We start from the raw sequence: 26,702 nt of genomic DNA, 5'->3' as shown, positions 1-26,702 counted from the left end.
ACAAGCAGAATCTAATATATATTTAACATTAACTACGGGAGCCTTGTGGAATAAGATATGGTGTTGGAGAGTTAGGGAGGACTGGACTACCAGCAATCATAGATGTATCAGTTTCGAGATAAGAGTGAGAGGGTAGAATGTAATACAGGGTTTTAGCATTAGCATTAGTAGAGGCATTTGATGCAAGAAAGCAAGCTTATGCAGCATCAGCCAAAAAAAAAACCCACTTCCACTTCACCCCTCTGTTCATTCAAAATACCTGTCCAGCTGAGCCTTAAACTTATTTAGGCTATCAACCTCCACTACAAGGGATGGAAGTCTGTTCCACCAACCAACCACCCGCTGGCTAAAGGCAAATTTCCGCACGTCTATCCAACATCTGTCTTTCCTCAATTTGAATTTATGCCCTCTCAGGTGATTATTCTGAGCTAGAGGAAGAATCCCATCAGCATTGAGCATGCTCAAACCATTCAAGGCTTTATACACCTCTATCAGATCATCTCGCTGGTGCCTAGTCTCCAGACACTGTAATTTGCAAAACTTAAGCCTTTCTTCGTAAGAGCACCCCTTTGTTCCATTCACTAATCTTGTTGCCCTTCTCTGTACTCGTTCCAGCAGCTCTACATCCTTCTTGAAATGAGGCCTCCAGACCTGTATACAGTACTCTATAGGTGTGGCCTGACCATTGCCTTATACAAGGGAATAATCACCTCCTTATCCCTGCTGGAAAAATTCCTGTATATCATTGACAATACTCCATGAGCTACTCTTGCAGCCCGTCTGCACTGCTCAGAGAACTTCATATCTGCCTGCACAACCACCCCCAAGTCCCTTTCATTCTCTACCACTGTCAGTGTAGTACCACAGAGTTGATACGTTGCTCTGGGGTTGCTGTTTCCCATGTGTAGTACTTTACATTTGTCAATGTTAAACTTCATTTGCCACCTCTCAGCCCATCTGCTCAACCTTTCCAGATCCTGTTGCAGCAGCAGCATAGTGTCAGTAGTGTCCTTGACAACCCTGCCAACCTTTGTATCATCTGCAAACTTGGACATTAAGCTTGATATACCATCATCAATATCATTTATAAATACAGAAAACAATAATGGACCCAACACTGAGCCCTGAGGGACTCCACTAATAACATTAGTCCACGATGAGCAGTATCCATTGATTACCACTCTCTGTCTTCTCCCCCCTCAATCACCCCTTTATCCATAGCAGCAATTTGCCTCCAATGTTTTAAAAGAGGTTTGCAGGAAGTTCTGTGAACTGGCATTGTTTTGAAGAAGTGATTACAAAAAGACTTAGAGATAATAGACAAGAAATAGATAGCAGCCTGGCTGGAGAAAGGGCTGAGAAAATAGTTAGTATTATATATGAAAGTTGCTGCAGGTCTATGAGGAGGAGCACAAAATTAAAAAGGGTTGTTCCTTGGTGGAATGGGATATTAGCGGAAATGAGGAGGATAGTAAACAGGGCTAGGAGGAATTTCCAGAGTGTACGGAGAAGAGGAATAAGTGAACAAATGGTGGATTTAAAGAGGCAATACCAACAAATAAGATGGGAATATGTTGGTAGAATTCAAAAAGAGAAGCATGGCAAAACTATGTAAAAGAGGAAATGAATAAGAACATATGGGGATTACCATACAAATTATTATTTGATAGAATGAAAGTTGATCAAGTTTATAGTACTATTAAAATAGAAAATTAGAGTACAAGGGACTAGGAGTCCTCCATGCGTGGTTTCCTCTCCTCATTGTTTCCTATAGATAAAAATAAGTTTGATTAGTAGAGAACAAAGACAAATCAGGAAATTAAATGATGAATATGTGGGGGAGCAGGAAATTGAAAGGTTAATTATGGAGGAAGAATTGAAGATAGCATTGGAGAAAGTTAAGATAAAGAAAGCACCAGGCAGAGATGGATTGCTACCCGAAGTGATAAAGAAGTTTGGTTTGAAATTTGGAAAGGAATTGATAGAGTTATATAATGTGTGCTTAAATGAGAAAATCTTTCCTAGTTGTTATTTTTGTTTTGTTTTTTTTATTATTTTTTTTATAATATATATATATATATATATATATTTTTTTTTTAGGAGCATTAGCAACTAAGGCTATATTGCTCCGGGGATATACGGTGGTCATTCCCTGACCTTTCCGCATCCTCCGTATTTGGTGGTCACGGGCTCTAACCCTGGTCTAATCAAGAAGCGTGTGCTACGCACTGCTGCTCCTGCCCACCTGGCTACGGAGGCGCCCCTAATTGTTGGAAGGAGGCATACATTAAAATTTTATTACAGAATAGAGAAAAAGAGAAGATGGATCCTGGATCGTATAGACCAGTGGCATTATTGCAGGTTATCTCAAAGGTTTTTGAAAGAGTGTTGATGAATAGATTGGAGGGATATATGAGAGTAGTGGAATGAGCAGCCCTAGGCAGTTTGGCTTTCGGAGGGGCAGATCTACTGAAGATGCTATGGTTAAAATGGTGTCATATGTACAAGAGACTTCAGAAAATTATGTCCTGTGTATATTTCTTGACTTTAAGGGGACATTTAATCTTATGTGGTGGCCAAGCTTTCTAGCCAAAATGAGAAAAATGAAGTGTATTGGCAGTTCTATGCAGTTTTAAAAGATTATTTTAAAGATAAGAAAGTTACAGTTGTAACTAAATTTGGGAAAGTTACTGAGGAAGTAACAAGAGGTGCTCCACAAGGTTCAATCATAGGTCCCTATAGTTGGAATATTGTATTGGATGAGCTACTGGTTCAGGAGTGAATAGGATGTGAACCAGTAGCATATGCTGATGGTTTGTTAATAATGGTGGTGGGAAAGTCTAGAAAAGAATTGGAGGAGAGAATTAAGAGGGCTATGGGACAAGTGGGAAAATGGACTGAGGTCCATAAAATGGAGATATCGATGAAAAAAACTTACATGGGAAGCTCAGCGAAAGAAGGCCGACTGCAAAAATATTTGGTACGTCGATAGCTTATGCTTCCTTGCTCAAGTACCTAGGAGTTTATGTGGATGAAAGGATGTCCTTTTTGCCTCACATGCAGAAATTAAGGGATAGAGTAAGGATGATTTATTTAAAAATTAGGAAAGTCACAAGGATAGAATGGGGAGTGAAAGGCAAGTCCTTAGACCTCCTCTATAAATGTATATTTCTACCGATTGTGACATATGCATGTGGGGCTTGGGGTCATAGAGTGACTAATAGCCACGATAAAAGAATTCTTATTTCAGCACAGAGATTTGCCCTTCTGGCAGTGACACGGTCCTGCAGAACCGTTTCAAATGATGCTCTGCAAGTTATTGCAGGAAAGGAACCAGTGGATCTGATTATACTTAAAAGGACAATGTAATATGCGATTAAGAATAATAAGAGAATAGAACTTATGGGAATAAAATCTTGTAGAGAAGAGGGAAGGAATATGGAAGACACAACTTGAAAGTAGAAAAGAAAAGGCTGCAACAAGATATAGATTGTATATGGCGGGAAAGATGGTACGGTTCTGCTAAGGGGCGTGTTACCTTTGCCTTTCTGCCTGGGATGAAAACTATGAAAGAGATTTCATCTTGGTCTGGTCTAGGAATTTTCCAAACAATGTTAATAACTGGACATGGGTTAAAGAAAAGACTGATAGAGCTTAGTGTAAGAAGAAAATCCAATTGTATTTGTGGGATGGTAGCGGATACAGAGCATATTTTACGGCAGTGTGTAGGATATGATATACCAAGGAATATGTTAATTAGGCAGATTGGCTCAGACTCATACACCTGGAGTGACTTGTTTAAGAATAGAGAATGGAATGAAGCTTTTGCTGAGTTCACTAGAGAAGTAAAAATTTGTATATATGTAAGTAGTGTTTTTATGGAGTTGAGATTTAGTTGGAATTGGAATTTATTGATCTTATAGTTTATAGTTGTATAAAAAGGAAATATTGAAAAAAGTACAACATATATTGATGAATTTTATTGTTTAGAGTTTTATATTGATTTTAGAGTTTATAGTTGCATAAAAGAAAATGTAAAAAGTATAGAATACAAAAATATATTGATGAATTTTAAATGTTTATAGAGTTTTAATTTGGCTGGAACAAGAATCACAATTTATAGAAGTTTGCCTTTGAAGTTTAAAGTTTAATTGAGCTCTAGATATCCGCCTCTTCAGGGCAGGGGCAGTAACATATCCTCAATGTTTGATTTATCATACGGAGGATATGATTAAGGATCAAAAGATTAAAATTGATAGGATAGAGGAATAAAGCGAGGATGAGCTTATTGCTCAGAAAGCACAGGTACAAGTAGGTGTTAGAATAGTGATGATGCCATTTCTTTCTGAATGACCCTGGATTACATTCCTGATCATAGCTTCTAGGGCTCCCTACCACCTGAAGTCAGACTAACCAGTTTGTGGTTACTGACTTCACTCTTAAAATACCACCTTTATGTATTGGCAATACTTTAGCACATCTCCAATCCAAACAAGTCTTTCCCAAGTCCATTGATGCTTTCAATTAACCTCAGTTGATGCAGAGTACCTCATCAACCCTTCTATCTTCCTTATCTTTCCTAAATACATTATACATACCATAGTGGAACTCATCATCCCCAATGTGGGTGGCACCACATTTCTGTTAGCCTTATTATGTTAGCATTAGAGAATGCTAACATACAATTAGTTAGGATAACAATTGTTTGTTATCCTAACCAAAAGTTCGAATTCAGCCATTTTATAAAGAGTGCCCCTGAAATGACTGCAGACAGTTCGGACTAAGAATTCTTTTATAGTTTACCACCTTGACACACACACTGAAGTTATATAGGCTTGTTTGCCTAGCTTTATCTTCCCACTCATTTGAAACATTGCTATCCTCTTGCCAACGTCAGCTGTTGCAGCAACAAACAAGAATTTTTGAGGCAAGTGCAAGCATTACTTTGACTGATATCATCAGATAAATACAGATATATATTACATAAATACCAGCAAATGAATATCATCATTACGAAATAGATTTCTTCTAGTTACGTGTGCGGGCCATGCTGATAAAAATTTCCCCTTAGACCCGTGCGGATTCTCTCAAGTCTTGAGTTAATCCACAAGGCTTTCAGGATATAATCCCTCCTGTCGTGTTTGGGTATTACACATTCTGACCTAACTCATGGAATTTTTCAGCAAGGTCCTATATTTATCCAACAAATGGTCAGATCATGTTTGTTTAATATCATTAGTCCCCACATGAATAATAATTCTCTCTTTACTTCCCCCTTAAAATATGACAATCTGTTGGTAACATCTTTAATTGCTGCTCCCAGCAAACACACCAGGTTTGGTCCAGCATTGAGAAATTGATTAAAGATAATTGATCTTTTGTAGGTGAATGGGTGATAGCTGCTATAATGCAGAAGCATACCGGTGTTTGTAGGTTTACGATAGATGTTAAATTGGATTTTATTCGCGTCCCGAGTAAGCGTGAAATTTAGAAAATTTAATGACTTATTATCTGTATTCTCCCTCTCCAATGTAAATTTGAATCTAGAAAATACCTCCTATAGTATGTGATATGGGATAGAAAAGGCGTCAAATGTATACGTTCACTCATTCGGAGATAGATGTCCAATATTAGGCCACTCAGGCTTAATCCCATTGGCAAACCAAAAATTTGTTTGTATACTTTATCACAAAAGGTGATATAGTTGGCTTCAATTAAGAGTTTAATTAAGTGAAAAATTTCCTTAATAGGTAGCTTCGTATAATTAATCGGTATTGAGTTATTATTTAATATATCCCAAAGAATATTACCAAAGTTATTTCTACCTAGTGTCTCCTACCTCAGCAAACAAAGATTTGGCTAGTTCTTCCCTAATTTACAAGCTACCTTTCTTCTGACAGGACATGGGTCATTCAAAAGCAACTTCAGGACTTTGGACTTGTAAACGATGCCCATTGTGTTTGTGGAGGACTGGCACAATGTAATGCACTCGTGTAACATCTACCTGGACCTACGTAATCAACTGTTACTGGTATAAGGATATAAATTGCTTTATACAGGTTGCTTTATATATAATAATATAAAGCAACCTGTTAAAAATCAAAAGAAGTGTTTTTAGCTTTTAGCAGTTATGCCTCAGCAGTCTTCAAAAGGCGTTGGTATCATCTTTCCACATCTGATCCCACAACATAGACATCCACACCAGACGTTTCTGAAACTTCGATGATCTCTCTCTTCATACCTCTTACCTCATCACCAGCCACTATCAGAACTGAATGAACATCCAACTGACATCTTCCATGTTGGAATGACGGCACTGAACTGATATAAATCAAACTCAGACACTTCCCAGTACACCTTCTCAACTTTGCAGACCTCCCTTGTTCTGCAAGCTGTCTTCCTTTCCCTGGCCTTCGGTCAGCTCCCAGACCAGGGGTGATTCCTACTTCTCCCTTCCCACCTCTTCTTTCTGCTGGAGGATGCCTTCTTTCGTCCTCCTCCTCCTTACTTTGACTCCACCACTTCTACTGTCTTCTCCACTCTCTTCCCTTTTTTTTTTTTTTATTGGTCTCTGTCCAGAAAGCTCAGGCAACCCTGGCGGAGATTAGCTAGAGTATGAAGGCAGCCTGGCTCACCTCCCAGTGGTGGTAGCGGGCAATGTAGGGTTCCACTAGGGGCCCTGCGGCCAAGTAGCCAGAGACATGACAACAGAACATAACACAATTCTGCATAAACCGGACACTACACTTTTTTTCTGGCTTATGCAGTAGTTCTGCATTCCATCAGAGTATGTACGGTGCAGATGTAGGAAACCACAGGTGGGACCTAACCCTAAATACTATGCCACTATCCCAAAGAATATCTAATGTGTATTCATCGTTTACATTCGTATATAACAAGGTAACATCTAGTGAGAATAAACTATCATTACCACCAAGTCTACAGTCCTTAAGGTTATTAAATAGTGTACCTTAGTTCTTAATCCCAAATTGTATCGCCTGTCTAAAGGGTTTTATAATGCTATATGTGGGCAAGGATGAAAATGCGGAGTTTCTGTAGGAAACAATAGGCCAAATAGGAAAGCTGGTCTTGTTTAATTTTACCTGACCGAAAAGTGCAGGAATATTGTATGTTCTGGCCTTCAGTTCCTTTAACTGAGCTTTAACTTTAATGTAGTCGTGTTTTTTTGATACGTGGTTAACATTTTATTGTATTGATTGACCAAATTGGTAAATAGTGCCGGGTCTACTTCAAGATAAGTGGAGGTATCTGATAGAACTGACTCTAACATGTTAATATAATCAAGTTTATTGAATATTACCACTGTATCTCCTTTGTCAGCTCTCTGAATAATAATGTCTTTATTTTCTCAAAGTTCACATAAAGCTGAACTGTCATGTGTATTCAATTTAGAAAGTCACGATTCTTTTATGTTAACCTGGTTAACTTGTTGAATAAATAAATCTTTTTGTGGAACATTAAAAGTCCAAATTCAGTATCAATTACACACCATTTTTTAGGTAGTTTTTGAGGTGGTAAATTGTAATTTAATCCTTTGAATAAAAGTGAAATCTGGTCCTGCGATAGCATATACGAGGAAAGATTTGTAACCTCTTGATATGTCGGATCATTGAATGTTGGGTGAGGGGGTGTTCACGAACTAGCTGAAGTATTCTGTGGTAGACCATATGTGGTGGGGGGGGGGGGTCGTCACACAACTCGTATGCATTTGGTCGCAAGCTCGTTACAATGCGTTAGAACTCATATGAACGTGTCTTGACCTTTCCCGATAATGCATTCAATTTGTTAACGTGTCTGTTTTTTTTTATCTCTGTGGCCTATGCTTCCCATCGCAAATCTATAGAGGTCATCAATACAGACCAATCACTAGGATGCAGATAATTTTTTTAATTTGTCACGAAGTTTCCTAACTTCACAAAGGTATTTTTGTTTATCAGAATACCGAGATCTTAAGGCAAGCTTAACTATATTACACGATGTGGCAAGTGCTAGTTGCTTAACGCCCAAAATTTTATGATTTAAATTAACCTATCAATACACACAATTATGGGGGATTTTTTGAATACCTTGGTGCAAAATTACATTAACACTAAGATACTCTGCCCAAGATTACCATATTTCTTTTCTAAAGTACTGCCTTCAAAACAACCTTGTTCCAAAGTTTTCCAGGGTTAATTTAAATCATAAAATTTCGAGATTAAATTTGAAATTGTCTGCAATTCTGCCCAGACACGATAGGAGAGAGTATATGATCAGAGCTTTGTCAATCAATTCAGCCCTGGAGGGATTGTGCAAGGCTCGTGGGGTAGAATTTTTCTCAGCATGGTCTGTGTTTGTTAACAGAAGAGATTGCTTCTACAGGGATGGGATACACTTAAATAGAAGGGATGCAAGAGTGTTTGCTGATGCTCTCGAGGCAGCTTTAGGTGGGTTGGAAAACTGCTAGGGGGGGTTACAGACTAAAAGGTTAATAGTAGCTGCAAGCAGAGGTGAAAGTGATTCTTGCATCTTTTTAGTATTACGAGGCTACTAGGAGATGGTCGTGTTCAAAGCTGCTAAGTGGATTTTTCTTATTTATTAATTTGAAATTATTGTTTTTCTAAAACTTTTGATTTAAATTTAGTAGTATAACATTATTTTGTGATTTTCTGATTAAGTTGGTGTATTTATTCTTTACTCGGCCTTGTAATTGCATAAAAGTATCTGTAAGGGTTTCCACGTGTTTTCAACTCCGCTACCATTCGTAACTTTCCCGCCTTTGTGATATGATAGTTATATACCGTACTAGATAGCGTTAGTTGAACTTCGTTCGCAGTTAAATTGTACGTTTAAATAAATACATATAACGACTTAGATTACAAACGTAATATAATTAATTATATTTAACATAATTAATAACATAACATAATTAATTATAATTAATTAATAAATTAATAGAATCATGACTCAGACCAGAGCAGCAAAGCAAAAGGCTCAAGCTAATGGAAGTGCTGTGGCTCAGAGCAGAACTGAGGGGGGCCAGTTGTCCTCTGACTCATAGCCTTATAAAATGCACTGTTTGCTTGATGTTTGCAGAGCAATCGGGTACGGGGCATGATACTGCCAAGGGGGATGTCTTTCTGTGTGCACAATGCAAGGAGTGTATCGATATCAGGCAACAACTCGGCGTTCTTGTGGGCCTATATGAGAGCTTGAAGGACAGGGTGGATGCCCTCGAAGAAACTAAATTGAGGGGCCCATCAAGCTCTCAGCTGCCCACATCAATGCCAGAGCTTGCACTTGGGCATCGCGTGACACAGAGACAACCCCCAAGGCAGAATGCGCTGGTCCCGAAGGAACTAGTAGTTGTTGGTGACTCTATTGTCAGGGAAACGGGGAACATGCTTTGTAAAAAAGATAGGTGGAACAGGACCAGGGTATGTCTGCCAGGGGCAAAGGTTGATGACATTGTAGAGCGAATAACATCTTTAAGGGCACAAAAGGTGATATAGTTGTACACGTTGGCACTAATAATATTAAGAGTAGGAGACCGGCAGAATTACTTAACAAGTACAGGTCACTGTTGAACAAAAGCTGAGAATTAGGGTTGAATTTGAAAGTGTCTGCAATTCTGCCCAGACACGATAGGAGGAAGTATATGATGAGAGCCTTGTCGATCAATTCGGCCCTGGAAAGATTGTGCAAGGCTCAACGGGTAGAATTTTTTTCAGCCTGGACTGTACATGTTAACAGGAGAGATTGCTTCTACAGGGATGGGATACACTTAAATAGAAAGGGTGCAAGAATATTTGCTGATGCTATCGAGGCAGTGTTAGGTGGGTCGGAAAACTGCTAGCTTGGGGGGAGACAAAGACCAATAGATTGACAGTAGCCACTGGCAGAGGTGAAAGAGATTCTTGCACTGCTTCTATTAGAATGAGCAGAAGCCTGAAAAACAAGATGCATGGTATTTCAGAGACTGCTGGGAGCCATTGCGGTACAAGTTAACACATGGGTTGTGTTAGGGTAGCTAAGAATAGAAACAGGTGCAGGTATACTTGCGTGTACACCAATGCTAGGAGTTTAGTAAATAAATTTGATGAATTTTACGTATTGCTCAAAACATCAAAGGAAGATATTGTTGGGATATCAGAGAAGTGGTGTCACACAGATATAAGGGATGCAGAACTGCAATTTGGGGAGTACAACGTCTACAGAAAGGATAGACAGGATAGGAAGGGGGGAGGGGTTATGCTATTAGTTAAGAAACACATAAAAACCAAGGAAGTGAAGCCAGTCGACATCGCTGGACAGTGCAGTGTTGAGTCAGTTTGGTGTGACATAAGCATTGGGAGATCAAAATTGAGAGTAGGAGTGTGCTATAGGCCTAATGACTCTGATGAGTATAATAAGAAACTGTACAGGGAAATAGAGTGGGCCAGTAAATCAGAGAGTCTTATAATGGGAGATTTTAATTTCCCAGATATTGACTGGAATTTGGGGGCTGGTCACTCACACACTAGCAGGGCTTTTGTGGATTTATTGGATGATTGTTTTCTACATCAGCATGTTCGGGAGGCAACTAGAGGGAGTAATACTCTTGATTTGAGTATCAGCAGTGATTCTTCATGCATTAAGAATCTGCAGATAAATGAACCACTAGGTGGCAGTGATCACAGTGTGCTGAAGTGGGATTTACTCAAAGAGGTAACTACCATTAGGGGTAAAGGGAAGGGTTATTGCTTCCGTAAAGGCAACTACGATGGACTGAGACAGTATTTAAATTCTATACAGTGGGACCAACTGATGATGTTACCAACAGCAGATTCAAAATGGGAAGCATTCAAAGAACTTATCTTGGAAGCTACTAGGCTTTACATACCAACTAAGAAATATTGTTCAAGGTTTAGGCCAAAATGGATGTCAGATGAACTAATGAGGCATATGGCAGAGAAGAAAAATGCATGGGATACTTACAAATTAACACATGGCACAGAAGCCTATGATAGATACAAGTTGATATGCAACCAAGTTACAAAGGAGGTTAGGCAGGCGAAGGCAGATACGAGAAATCCTTGGCAAGGGATGCAAAGAAAAACAGCAAAGAGTTCTTTACATATGTAAACTCTAGAAGGAAGGGGATGAATCAGATTGGTCCACTTGATATTGATGGGTCAACTGTTGATGATCCTACTCAGGTAGCTAACAAACTAAATGAATATTTTGCATCGACATTCACACATGAGGAGTTATTCAGCAAGGGGAATGCCAGAGGTGTATTCAACTCTAGCAGTAAGCTACAGAATCTTGAAATAACTGGGAGTAAAGTGGAGGAGAAACTGTTGAAGATAAACACAAGAAAGGCACCCGGGGTGGATGGGATCTATCCAGTTATACTAAAGGAGGCAGCAAAGGAAGTAAGCAAACCCTTAGCCATAATCATGAGAGCTTCTTTGGACTCAGGGGAGGCACCCATAGACTGGAAAGGTTCAAATGTGACCCCAATTCACAAAGGAGGATCAAAGGCTGACACAAGTAATTATAGACCTGTGAGCTTAACTTCTGTTCCAGGAAAATTAATGGAGGCACTGGTTAAAGAAGCACTGCAGGATCATTTAGACAAGACTTCAGTTATAGCTCAGACACAGCATGGTTTTGTTAAGGGGAAGTCTTGCCTGACCAACTTGATTGGATACTATGATGCAGTCACAAAAGAACTGCATGCAGGGAATAACTTTGATATTATATACTTGGATCTTAGAAAGGCTTTTGATACTGTTGTACATGGAAGACTGCTACACAAATTGGAGCAATGTGACATTGGAGGCAAATTGCTGCTATGGATAAAGGGGTGGTTGAGGGGAGAAGACACAGAGTGGTAATGAATGGACACTGCTCATCGTGGACTAATGTTATTAGTGGAGTCCCTCAGGGCTCAGTGTTGGGTCCATTATTGTTTTCTGTATTTATAAATGATATTGATGATGGTATATCAAGCTTAATGTCCAAGTTTGCAGACGATACAAAGGTTGGCAGGGTTGTCAAGGACACTACTGACACTATGCTGCTGCAACAGGATCTGGAAAGGTTGAGCAGATGGGCTGAGAGGTGGCAAATGAAGTTTAACATTGACAAATGTAAAGTACTACATATGGGAAATAGCAACCCCAGAGCAACGTATCAACTCTGTGGTACTACACTGACAGTGGTAGAGAATGAAAGGGACTTGGGGGTGGTTGTGCAGGCAGATATGAAGTTCTCTGAGCAGTGCAGACGGGCTGCAAGAGTAGCTCATGGAGTATTGTCAATGATATACAGGAATTTTTCCAGCAGGGATAAGGAGGTGATTATTCCATTGTATAAGGCAATGGTCAGGCCACACTTAGAGTACTGTATACAGGTCTGGAGGCCTCATTTCAAGAAGGATGTAGAGCTGCTGGAACAAGTACAGAGAAGGGCAACAAGATTATTGAATGGAACAAAGGGGTGCTCTTACGAAGAAAGGCTTAAGTTTTGCAAATTACAGTGTCTGGAGACTAGGCACCAGCGAGGTGATCTGATAGAGGTGTATAAAGCCTTGAATGGTTTAAGCATGCTCAATGCTGATGGGATTCTTCCTCTAGCTCAGAAAAATCACCTGAGAGGGCATAAATTCAAATTGAGGAAAGACAGATGTAGGATAGACGTGCGGAATTTTGCCTTTAGCCAGCGGGTCGTTGGTTGGCGGAAGACTTCCATTCCTTGTGGTGAAGGTTGATAGCCTAAATAAGTTTAAGGCTCAGCTGGACAGGTATTTTGAACGAACAGAGGGGTGAAGTGGAAGTGGGTTTTTTTTTTTTTTTTTTGGCTGATGCTGCATAAGCTTGCTTTCTTGCATCAAATGCTTCTGCTAATGATATTGATGATGGTATATCAAGCTTAATGTCCAAGTTTGCAGACGATACAAAGGTTGGTAGGGTTGTCAAGGACACTACTGACACTATGCTGCTGCATAGTGTCAGTAGTGTCCTTTTATTAGAATGTGCAGTGGCCTGGAGGGCAGGGTGCTGGGGGGTTTAGGGACTGGGGGAGCCATCATGAAACAAATAAATACATGGGCTGTGTTAGGGTAACTAAGAATAAGATTAGATGCACATATACTTGCATGTACACCAATGATATAAATATAGTAAATAAATTTGATGAACTTTAAGTGTTGGTCAAGACATCAAAGGCAGATATTGTTGGGAGATGAGAAACATGGTGTCACATAAATATAAGCAGTGGTTATATTTATTATATTATATTTATATTTATATTTATTATTAATTATATTATATTATATTTATTTATTTACATAAATATATTTATTATATTTATTATATTTATTATAATAAATAATATAATAGCTTATTATATTTATATTTATTTACATAAATATAAATATAATAAGAATTGGAATTTGAGGAGTACAATGTGTAAAGAAAGGATAGGAATGGAGGAGGGATTATGCTATTAATTAAGAAAAACATAAAATCTAAGGAAGTGCATCCATTTGACATAGATGGAGAGTGCAATGTTGAGTCGGTTTGCTGTGACAAACACTGGGAAAACAAAAATGACAGTAGGAGTGAGTTATAGGTCTAATGAACAATTCTACAGAGAAACAGAATGGGCCAGTAATTCAGATTGTGTTATAATGGGGGATTTTAACTTCCCAGATATTGGCTGGAACTTGTGCTTTAGTCACTCGCACATTAGCAAGACTTTTGTGGATTTATTGGATGATTGTTTTCTGCAGCAGCATGTCCGAGAGGTAACCAGAGAGTGTAATACTCTTGATCTGGTTATCAGCAATGATTATTCATGCATTAAGAATTTGCAGATAAAGGAACCAGCAGGTGGCAGTGATCACAGTGTACTGATGTAGGATTTACTTAAGGTATAATTACCATCAGGGGAAAAGGGAAGGGTTTTCTTCCATAAAGGTGACTACAGTGGTCTCGGACAGTTTTTAAATTCTGTACAGTGGGACCAACTGATAATGTTACCAACAGCAAATTCTAAGTGGGAAGAATTCAAGGAACTAATGGTGAAGCTACTAGGCTTTTCATTCCAATTAAGAAATGTTGTTCAAGGTTTAGGCCTAAATGGATGTTAGGTGAACTAACGAGACTCGTGGCAGAGGGAAAAAATGTGTGGGATGCATATAAATTATCAGGTGACACAGAAGCCTATGACAGATATAAGCTAGTCTGTAATCAAGTTTAGAGAAGCGAAGGCAGATTACGAGAAATCTTTGGCAAAGGATGCTAAGAAAAACAGCAAGGACTTCTTTACTTATATAAACTCTAGAAGGAAGGGGATGAATCAGATTGGTCCACTTGATATCGATGGTTCGACTGTTGATGATCCTTCTCAGATAGCTGATAATCTGAATGAGTATTTTGCACCTACATTCACACATAAGGAGTTATTAAGGGAGGAAAATGCTGGAAGATTGTCAAACTGTAACAGGATACTTAAATGATATTATAATAACTGAAAGCAAAGTGGAGGATAAATTGAATTTATCCTCCACTGATAAATTGAATTAATCCATATACTTGGATTTCAGGTAAGCTTTTGACACTTGCTCATGGAATACTACTGTACAAATTGGAACAGTATGGTATTAAGGGTAAGTTGCTACAATGGATAAAAGGGTGGTTGAGTGGGAGAAGACAGAGTGGTAATCAATGGATGCTGCTCTTCATGGACTAATGTGTTGGGTTCCCAGTTTATCAATGATATTGATGAAGGTATATCAGCCTTAATGTCGAAGTTTGCAGATGATACAAAGGTTGGCAAAGAAATGGCAGTGTGCTACTGCAACAGGATCTAGAAAATTTGGGCAGATTGGCTGAGAGGTGTTAACTGAAGTTGACAAATGTAAAGTACTGCTTATGGATAGAAATAACCCCAGAGAAATGTACCACCTGTGTGGTACTACACTTATTGTGGTAGAAAATGAAAAAGATCTGGGAGTGATGGTGCAGTCAGATATGAAGTTTTGTGAACAGTGCAGACAGGTTGCCAGAGCAGGTCATGGGTATGTCAATGATATGCAGGAATTTTGCTAGTAGGGAAAAGAGGTGATTATCCCTTTGTATAAGGCAATGGTCAGGCCATGTCTTGAGTACTGTATACAAGTCTATAGGCCTCATTTTAGGAAGGATGTAGAGTGCTTGGGCATGTACAGAGAAGGGCAACAAGATTGGTGAGGAGGGATGTGTCCTCTTACCAAGAAAGGCTTAAGTTCTGCAAATTGCAGCTGCTGGAGACTAGGCACCTGCAAGATGATCTGATTGATGTGTATAAAGCCTTGGATGGGTTGAGTATGCTGAATTCTGATGGGATTCTTTCTTTTGCCCAGAATAATTGCCTGAGAGTGCATAAATTCAACTTGAGGAAAGACAGTTGTAGAATAGATTTGCAAAAATTTGCCTTTAACCAGCCATTGGTTAATTGCTGGAACAAACTTCCACTGTCGTTGTTGAAGTTGATAGCTTAATTAAATTCAGGAAGGAACTGGACAAACTTGTAGAGGGAATGGATGTGTGAAATTGGGTTTTTTTTTTTTTTTGACGCTGCATAAGTTCATACACTTGCTTTCTTTCATCACATGCCTCCATTACTATTACTACTACATACATTACTTTTATGCGTTGCATACTTAATGAAATGAAAGTGATTTGCATCAGATAAAATCATATATACACCAGATATTGAGCTCTACTTACATTGTTTGAATGTTTCTGTAATCCTATACATGTATTAGGATTCAAAACTGCACCTTTTCAAAGAAGTGAAGGTAACATATTCATGCCACCATAGAGGCTTATTGTTAAAATGAATGTTTAAAATATTTTAAAAAACTGATGTATTTATTCCTATCCCCTTACATGAGTGCTTTGCAATTTCACTTAGGAAGTTTATTGTTCTTTTATTAATTTCTGCATAACCAACTACTACTTGCTTGTCTAACATAATTATTAACTTTTCTTGTTATAGGTTGGTCCACAACCATGGTTAAGCCCATATACAGATGAAGCTATGAAGGCATTTGCAAAAATGGGCTATAAAAATATTCTTATGGTGCCGATCACATTTGTGAATGAACACATTGAGACCCTTCACGAAATGGATATTGAATATGGACATGACTTGGCAAAAGAGGCAAGAATTAAAATTTATTTTTCGAAATATTTTTTTTCTCTTTAAAGAGAAATAGCTGATTTGGTATAGTTAATTGGAATGTGCTGAATTTAAATATAAGCTTAAATTCTGTATTACTGAATGTTTCAAAGGAAAGAAGCAAAATATTTATATACAAATAAAATATTATTGTAAAATATACTAACACAAGTCCATGTTATCGACATTAGTATATCTAATATTAACACTAACTAAACAAAAAAAACTAATCTAACATAAATAAAATAAAAATATAAAACCTATTACTATAAGTTTTATATATTTTGTACAGGTATCTCCTGCGTAGCACTTTTAAATGGGGCTTTAAAAAAAATTCTAATTGAATCTGCATTAAGCAGGGGAGAATTTATCCATATAAAATAATGTAAATAATTTTAACTGGTTTTCATGACCAGTATTTACAGCTGATTTTAAGACTCCATTTCTCTGTATAGCAATATTAAATTTAGCAGAAACATTTAAATCTTTAAATATAAATTATGCAGTAAAACATAAATACAGAATATATTCAAGAAAATATAAGAAAACTCTATCTTAAAATTACAGAACCTTGTATGTATATAAGGTTCTGTAATATACATGTATTTACATCATTTACAATAACAGCTTGTGATACTGTTAATTTTCAGATCTCTCAAAGCCTCTAAATCTAGCAGTTTCCTGAATACGTGGTAAACTATCAATCATTTGAACACAGAATGTACATAAACCAGAACTGATCAAAAATCAAAACTAAACTGAAAACAACATTATTGAGTGATGCTACTGAGCTCATACGCTTGCTTTCTTGCATCACATGCCACGATTACTATTACTACCTTTTAAAAGCTAAGGCTGAATCGTTTGCACATTGAATGGATATTGAAGAATTTAAAAATTCAGATGGATGGTTCCAGAAATTTAAGACTCACTGTGGCCTGTCTTTCAATAAAGTGTGGCGAAAATGCAGCCATGACACTACAAATGAATGGAAGAACAATAAAATTGTTTAAGAAAAATTACTGAAGAATGCTATTAAACAAAATTGTGCTATGCCTTGACAGCAAAAATCAGTGCGAAATCAGCATCCTGCAGGCAATGTTTTTATGTATTTCAGCATGGTATGAAGTTGTTGAAAAAGTAATCGCCAACTGCTTCAAACATGCTGGATTTACCACCTTGAATGATGCAACATGTGAATTTTTGGATGCATCTTCCTCCATTAATTGCAAAGAACAGTCTGATAATAGGGAAGAAATATTTGAGCATATGCATCATCACTTAAACTTACAGGAAAACTTAATTTTCAAAGATTATGCAGAAGTAGATGCAGACATTAAATGTTTCAGGATATGCATGAATGAAGAGGAACTCATTGCAGATGTAATGGAATCTTCTGAAATTTGTAGTGATGAAGATGAGGAACCTACTGTGGTTTCAGTGAAAGATGCTAATCAAGGATGATGCTGTATAAGCTTGCTTTCTTGCCTCTACTAATGCTAATGGGATTAGAACTTGTCAGTCAATTTTTTTTTTCGAGCATACCCTAACTGATTATTGCATACAGGTCTGGAGGCCTCATTTTAGGAAGGATATAGAGTTGCTTGAGTGTGTTCAGAGAAGGGCAACAAGATTGGTGAGGGGAATAAAGGGGTGCTCTTACCAAGAAAGGCTTTTAAATTCTGCAAATTGCAATGCGTGAAGACTAGGCACATGTGAGGTGATTTGATTGAAGTGTATAAGGCCTTGAATGGGTTGAGCATGCTGAATTCTGATGGGATTCTTCCACTTGCTCAGATTACGAACCTGAGAGAGCATAAATTCAAATTGAGGAAAGTCAGTTATAGAATAGATGTGTGGAAATTTGCCTTTAGCCAATGGGTGGTTAATTGCTGGAACAAACTTCCATCTGTCATTGTGGAAGTTGATAGCAAACTTCCATCTGTCATTGTGGAAGTTGATAGCTTAAATAAATTCAAGGATGAACTGGACCAACTTTTAGAGGGAATGGTTGTGTAAATTTTTTTTTTTTTGGCTGATGACCGGACATAAGCTCATACGTTTGCTTTCTTGCATCACATGCCTCGGCACCTCCGTAGCCAGGTGGGAAGGAGCAGCAGTACGTAGCACACGCTTCTTGATCAGACCGGGGTTTGAGCCCGTCACCACCAAATACGGAGGATGCGGAAAGATCAGGGAATGACCACCGCATATCCCCGGAGCAATATGGCCTTGGTTGCTAATGCTCCTAAAAAAAAAATTTTTTTAAATCACATGCCTCTATTACTACTACTGCAAAAGTAGTGAAATACATAACTGCTATCACATGACTTCATAATTCTCTTTTAAAATATGCTCTACCATTGAAACAGTATGTTTTAATAGATTAAGTATGAAATAGTTCTCTTTTTAGGTCTTAATATGTATGTAGCCTATGTAGTAAAATTTACAATTTAATTGTAACCTTACTGTGCTCTACAATCATAATTTTCTTATTTAATACTAGTACATATTATAAATAAGATTGTACTATATTGTATTAGTAGCATTACATGAAATTTTCAAGCTTTTACTTGTTTTGTTGCTGATTTTATGAACAATTGATATAACAACTGTTTTTCTCATTACCCCATTGGGATCATTATATAGAGCTTTGGCTGTACTAGTTTTTTCATTTAGTTACATGTTGATAATAATGCCAAAAAACTCCTTTAGTTCATTGCAAAACCAAAACCTAGGCACACCGTATGGAACAGTCATAAACTATCTTATTTGCACATGTTTCCTTTTTTACCCCAGTTTCTGCAGAAAACTATAACAATTCATCGCCATTAGAGAGCCTTTACAAAATCTTGACTGCATGTCTAACTACTTCACTCTAACACAGAGTGTAATTCTACTACACTGAAAAAAACATCATCGCATGCCATTAACAATTGAATATGAACATGGACTTAGTTTTTCAGATCATTAATATGAAGTATAAATGGATGGCAGTACAGTAGAAAAACAAATTTTATAATCAAAAACACTGCAGTAACACATTGCAATGTTGGACTTGAAGAGGACAAAAAAATGAAAAAAGAAAGGAAAAAAGCCACCTGCCGTTAACAATTTATTATATACATCAGTTCAATTTTTCAGGTTGTTTATATGAAGTGTAAATAGATGGCAATACAATAATTGAGCCAGTACAGTGGGAAAACAAATTTCACAATCGGAAATGCTGATGTTCACGACATCCAACTGAAAGAGAACCTGCAAAAAAAAAAAAAAAATCCACCTGCTATTAAAAATTGTATATGAAATGTAATAGTTGATAGATCTTACAACACAACAGGAAAACAAATTCTGTAATCAGAAATGCCAATGGGTGTAGTGGCTGCTACATCAGATGGAAAGTGTAATTTTACAAAGTTCAAACATAGCTCTTCAGTCCAACCTACCTCATATCTGTGTACTGAGGTTCATTACTGCTTGATACATGGAAGAATATTATGTATAAATTTATTGTACCAACAATTTTAATAGAATCAACCTTATAAACCAGAGGGATGATTCTGGCATAGTAAGCATTTTTATTGCCATTGAACAAATGAAGATTCTATTAATTTCTTCAATGAAGAAGTACTTAATTGCTGCATGTGACTCCATGGTACACATCCATAGATAATTATAGTATTCTATAATGCTGACATAGCACAAATTTCATCAATTGGCAGTGCATAGTTTTCAAATTTGAAATTTTTTGTACAAGTTTCTAGTACTTTATGTTTTTATTAAAGATGAAGAAATAGATGTTTTGCAGCATCAGTTCCATCAATTTCAGTGCGAAAACGTCAATTCTCGCATGGAAACTGACAGATCTTTCATAATACCAGATTCTATTATGAAAGAAGGAAGAGCTCATGTTCAGTGGTCTTTGGATGGGGAACAGATAAGTGCACAAAGAAGCATGAATTATAACAAATTATCTGAATGCATTCTTGCCATTTTAGTAATTCCTCGTAGCACTGCTGACTGTGAGAGAATATTCAGCTGGGTTAGAAAATTTAAACCTGATTTCAGATCTTCTCTTTCTGGTGAACCTTTAGAAATTCACCTGACAAGAATGTCTAGACTGAAGGGCCATTGTGAACAGAACTTGGATCAACCTTTCTGAAGAGGGAAAACTCCAGCAGTACATTACTTGAAGCAATCAAAATCATTAAAAAAATTTCCTGCTTTTTCTGAAAAATCTTTCTTTTTTTTTATTCTTTTCCTGCTTACGAACAATGAACTCCAGCTTTCTAAAGTCAAAAGTTGGCAGCTAAGAGTATCATTTGTCCCACAATGCTTGGTTACACTATAATAGTATCCCCCCAGGCTTAAAAAACACTTTCAGATACAAAGTATTTATTTAGTTCATTATCCAAACTGGCTGGATTATCTGTGATTGTTGTTTTCATTGCATAAAGGTACTGATCTGAAAGAGTAGATCGATGTTTACATACAATAAAACTCTTTGTTCTCATTTTTGGCTCTCTTAGCTGATTTCTTGTACTCAGGTTTTGCTTCCCTAGCCTCTTCTGTGGTGCTATTACCTATTAACTTATATTTATTATATGAGTCTACTCCTATCATCATTCAAAACCATCTAATGCCACTTTCTTCTGTTTATTCTTCCAATTCACTAAATCCCTTCTCATCCATCTTGGACCATCCCACATATTACTTGTAAACAGAATAAATCCATGAGCCTTGCAAGTTCTCATCATTCAACTGTTTTCTCTCTTGCACATTTCATCCTAAATTGATAGTCTCATTTTATATATAGTTTTTTTTTTTTTTTTTAATGGAAACACAAAAAAGTATTAGAACTTATTATACTAGTCTATGCATCAGTTGAAGGTCGAGAAGTTGAAAGAAGATACTTGTTGACATTACATTTGAATTTACCACATTCTGTAAATTGAAATTGTAAATTGTAGGTAGCAGTAAGCACCTCTTCAACAAGTCACATTTCATTTAAAATGGTATAATAGTCTAAGTTAATTACTTATCATTTGATTATATCACATTTAGTTTAGTTAAAATTTAATAATACTAATGTGAATTATGTGCTGCACTCTTGCCCCATTAAAAAGCAATTACATCAACACTTTCAGAAACTGGTTACCTTCTTCTATGGCATACAATAAAAATATTTTAAGACAAATACTTTGATTGTAAAATCTCGAACTTTTGTATCATGTGTGCAGTCTATTTTGTGACAGAGGCATATATCTAGATCTTGACTTCTGTGGTATTTGTGAAGAACAGCTTTGGCTTGTTTGTCATGTTCTTGAGAGTTTTTGGTGCATTGACTACTCAGACCAATATTTTGCAGTGCTCCAGTTCATGTGGTTTTGTTGTGTATCATTTTTGTACAATTATGTATGTTTTGTAGGTAATATAAATCCAAAATAACAGGAAAAAAACCCTATTCCCTCCACTAGAGATCAGTTAAAGAGTTTAAAATTCCTTCAGACTCCAACAGGATTTGAATTTGGATCTCCAAATGAGTAGTGAAAATTCCATACTTTCACAGATGAGGTATGTCAAGGAATTGCTACTGCTTTGATAATAAATCTTGACCAACAAAGCACAATTCTTAAAGTGAATTTGTCTGTTTGGTTATCATTTGTTGTAGCTTTTCTATAAACATATCATGAGTGTAATTTACATAATTCTATAGTACCATTTCCCTCCCACATGGAATTTTGTGTAACATTTTTCAAGTTATTCATTTCTGTATTGCCTGACTTATTTCAGCTTTGTGTTATTAACTGTTTTCTACCTACAGGCCTTCAGAGTAATGCAGTTTCATTATAAATACTCTATGTATGCTTCTAGTAGTTTTTAAATGTACCTTGCACTACACAGTACGAGTAGTTCAGATATACAGAAGATATTTTGTTTTGATAATGCCAGAATTGAATTTAAAGACTTTTATATAGTTTATATTCAGCTGACACATATTAGACAAACAAGTTAGTGCAAAGCATCATTTTAGTTCATACTACAGACTAAAATGATGCATTGTACTAATTTGTCTAGTAAATTTCCCATAGTCAGGCTTCCAGCACTAAAACCCCTTTTATAAACCAAGTTATTGTTAATAAAATGTTTTTTTTTTTTTTTTTTTTTCTCATTTGTATTTCATTTGTAACACTTATTAAATATTTAGAATACATGAAATTCTGTTGATTATGTAAGAGACATGTTTGCTTGAAAGCTAGACTAGTCTATTTCTGGAAAATGAATTGTATGTTAATAATAAAAAAACTGGTAGTTAATTTTTGAAGCAAATTTTATGGCAATTTTGTCTCATGAATGCATTTCTTGTGCCCTTATAACGTTTTTTTTTTATGTACATAGATTGGTCTTCAAAATTTTAGAAGGGTTCCAGCCCCAAATGATCATCCTGCTTTTATTCAGGTATGTAGCTAGTATAGAAATAGCATCTCTCTATTAAAACTTTTTTTTTAAAGAGAGTTTGTATATGTAATGAATTCCAATTAAAAGGCACTAAGGGATCTCTCTCTCTCTCTCTCTCTCTCTCTCTCTCTCTCTCTCTCTCTCGTCTATTTTTTTTTTATCTGGACTTTTTTTTGTTATGTTCAGGCAGATATTTTTCAATTTAATGTTAGTTAAGATTAGATTAAGTTGCTGCCATTTACAGTTTCTAAATTTTAAATTTTGCCTAATAAACTGGTAGGGAACACTTACCCTACCTTTTTTTGAGGTAGGGTAAGTGTTCTCTGTCCTTGGTGTAGTCTAAAAATGTTATAGTTGTACTCCAGAATGAATGGAAACATATTTTATATGGGGGAACAAGTTGTACTTGGAGGAAATGTAATACAACTGCTCTGTACAACTAACATGCATACTAAAGAATGAATGCCACATACAACTGTTGTGGATTCTTTTCTGGTTTTTTTACCAATCACATAAAATCAGTTTGCTTTCATTTCAGAAGTGTACATAGTGTTTTTAGACTAAATTGAGGACAGGGAATAACTTTCCCATTGAGGAAAAAAGGCGAGGTGAAAATTTTTAATTTAGAAAAATCTTGAAATCTAAACTGTAATATTGTTTGAAGATAATAAAGCACTCAAACCTTCATTGGTATAATTATGTTTATTTCTGAATTGGAAATATGTACATAATGGAGTGAAACACTTTGTGGTATTTTCTTAACCCATCTTCAGTGACATATATCTTTGCAATATCGCTCTTTACAAAAGTGGATTTGGTCACAAGAACTTGTTGTGATGGAAGTGACCAAGGCCAGTTAAGATTATTAGAACAAGTTAGAACAGCTGTCACTGAAGAAGTGCTAAGAAAATACCCACAAAACATTTGACTCCATTATGGACGTATTTCCAATTTGGAAATAAATATAATAATAACTTAAATTTGAATGCCTTATTACCCTCAAACAACACAGTTTACCTATGCACCATGGCCACTCAAGGAATACCCTAAGCAGTAATACTTGTCCAGTTTTAACATCAAATTCAGAAATTTCATCCGAAATGTGACAGAAAGATGACAAATAGTCTAAACCTAAAAGTAAGCAACATGTTACCTTTTAATTGAAATACCGTATACAGGGTGTACGTAACATGTGGGACCAAGGGATGGATTTAGGACTTAAAAAAAAAAAAAAAAAAGGTCATGTGAACATAGCTCTGATTTCTCCTTGTTTCCAAGTTACGGCCATTTTTGTGTTCCAGCATTCTTTCCACAAACTGAGTTAATGTAGTTGGCTCCATTCAACTGTTTACAAACAATGCTCGATTTCTCATAGAGGGCCTTGCTGATAGTTATGTAAACAAAATCCCTTAGTGTTCTTTGATTGATTTCAGTTCTTGTCATTTCTGTTATTTATATCTGAAGCAGACCCAGTTCCTTAGTTCTATGTAAATTCCTTTCATTCCTCTCATGTCATGGTCAGGTATTAATCTGTGCAGAGTTTGATGAGGAATAAAGGAACATCATTTTATTTAAAACTGAACAAAGCACCACAGAGACTTATAACATGTTCAAAAAAGCATATGCTGAAGAATTATCATGTTCTTAGGTTGTATGGTCATTTTCATAATGAAAAGGGGAGGGGGAGTGAAGATCCCAGGAAGATCCTTTCTCTGCACATTCAGTTGAAAACAGGGTCCAGGAATTTTTTAAACATGCTTAGTAATAGTACAGGTGCCAGTGGGCAAGTTGATCATAAGCAAAAATGGCTATTGAATTTTGACAGAGGATTTATGTGCAAGATTGGTTCCATATAGCCTGACACTGCTAACTCTTCTGACAGCCTTTTTGATCTGGGATTGAAAACCATGGGATTGATTCAATGTGGATTGAAAAGTGGTAGAGGCATTTTTAGGCTTTCTCCTCACTACAACTGAATTAATCACCCTTCAATGAAGGTTGCTTGACAAAAATATCTGATTTTTCTCAAATTGTTAAGAAAAAGAAAGAGTTCTAAAAAAAAAAAAGTAGGGTGGTTCCCCTTCCAAGTGGATTAAAAATCCAAACCTGCATATTTGCATGAGGACGCAGTGAACGTATTAATGACAAAGTCTTCATTACTTGCATTATTGCTGGAGATAAAAGCTAGTGTTATCTCACCAATACTGACCAAAACAAGCCAGTTTGAAAATGCTAGTGGGAAAGCACATGGACATGCTGTGACAGGAATGAAAATGCAAGAATTTGGAAAGATGGAACTGAGTGTTTCATGTATAGAAGAAATTTCATGAATAACTAATGATTAAAAAAAAAAAAAAAAAAAAAATCAGTGCAGAAACTTTTTGGCCTGAACTTGTGTAGTAAGGAAGTTAGAAATGACCATAATATATATATCACAATGTTCAGAAATAAAATTGTGCGTAAATTATAGAGTCAAGAATATGACGTATTGGGATTTTGTTTTGCTATAATAACGTATATTGAAATTTTAAATTTATTATAATATTAAATATAAAAATTGTCTTTAAAATTAAAAGCTGGCATATAAAACCTTATAATGGAGAAATAGAAACTGATGAAGACTGCTCCGAATTTAATAGTGTTGTTTAAAAATAGGTGTCAGTTTTGGGCCACAGAAAATCCACAAACTGTTTGTTACAGAATGTGTTATTGTGTGGCACTATTATGGCAAGCAGCATAGTCAATCAATACTATATCAAATATGATGAAGACAAAACAGTCAGTGGTGAAAGATACTGGTACTTGATGTGAAATTACCTATTACCACAATTGAAGGAAATTAGCTTATCAGAGGTGCGATTTCAACAAGGCAGAGCTGTTTGTCAGTAGAGAAGGAACCACAAGGATATGTTGCAGGTGTTCCAAAAACAGATTAATTCTGCATAATATAGATATGTATAAACTAGGCATTGCAGTTTCCAGATTAAATGGCACCAGATTTTATTCTCTTGGTTACTTGAAGAAGAGAGAATACATTTTCAGGTCACGAGCATTAAATTATCTGAAAAATAATATGAGGCAGAAATCATTTCATAACACATGAAATTTTTCCTTCTGTGATGAAAAAATTATTTGTGGAGAACAGTAATACAAGGAAAGTCAATGACATATTTATCAGGCATTAATTTGCACACTTTTGTTATAATAAAATTGATATCAATATATATTTTATAGCAAAAATTTGTGTAGTATTTTAGATAATATAGCAAATTAAATTTCTTTTTTCTGGTCTGTAATGGTATTGTGTTCACTACTGGTTACTCATAATGTACACTTCTTTTGCCAGACTTTGTACTTCATTCTGGTGGTAAATTCCTGGAACTAAATTTATTGTTTATTCATTTATCTGTGTTACAGCCAGCACTTCATATACTTTGCAAAACTCAGAAAGGTGAGTTTTTGTAAAGTATACATAAAGATTAATAGCATTAAAAACTGGAAGCTTGCATCTAAAAATATTTACATGTTTATTTATTTATTAATTTTAGGGTTTATCTGATATTGTGAAAGATCACCTAGAATCAGGACTCCGATGTTCACCTCAATTAAAATTGCTATGTCCTCTATGTACAAAGAAGATTTGCTATGAAACAAGAGAATGGTTGAAACAGTCATAGCATAAATGAATGAATATCTAGCTATATTAGTAAAATCAAACTGTATGACTTGTCCTTAGAAACAGCATTTAATTTAATTTTTTTTTTTTTTTTTTTTAAGTAATGCGACAACATAAAAGCTCAGTTTTATGTATTATTTCTGATTGTGCCCACTTTCAAATTTAATGAGAGAGCTTCAGTTTTTTTTATTCATATATTCTTAGTATGAAAAAGAGAGAGAGATTGCTTCAAGTTAGGTGTATCAATTGTAGAAGCTATTATATGGTTATAATAGTCATCATTAACCAAGTTATTTTTTCAATACTTTTCTTCTGAAAAAAAAAAAAGGATATTATTTTAGTTAGAAGTAAA

The 26,702-nt window shown here is 36.1% G+C and overlaps 1 protein-coding gene across 1 annotated transcript in view; it reads left to right on the top strand.

The window, feature by feature from the left end:
- FeCH (ferrochelatase, mitochondrial) overlaps positions 1–26,351 on the top strand; it is a 185,490-nt gene extending 159,139 nt beyond the window's left edge. The window contains exons 9-11 of the mRNA XM_090380673.1: positions 16,033–16,197; positions 22,615–22,674; positions 26,223–26,351. Of these exons, the coding sequence (XP_090236799.1) occupies positions 16,033–16,197; positions 22,615–22,674; positions 26,223–26,351 (354 nt within the window). The remainder of the gene's footprint in view (positions 1–16,032; positions 16,198–22,614; positions 22,675–26,222) is intronic.
- The last annotated feature ends 351 nt before the right edge of the window (positions 26,352–26,702 follow it).

Source organism: Mastigoproctus giganteus, chromosome 9 (genome assembly GCF_048544385.1).
Source record: "Mastigoproctus giganteus isolate SK-2022 chromosome 9, ASM4854438v1, whole genome shotgun sequence".
NCBI classification, from domain to species: Eukaryota; Metazoa; Arthropoda; class Arachnida; order Uropygi; family Thelyphonidae; genus Mastigoproctus; species Mastigoproctus giganteus.
The sequence above is the reverse complement of the archived record's forward strand: the minus strand, read 5'-3'. Positions and strand labels throughout refer to the sequence as shown.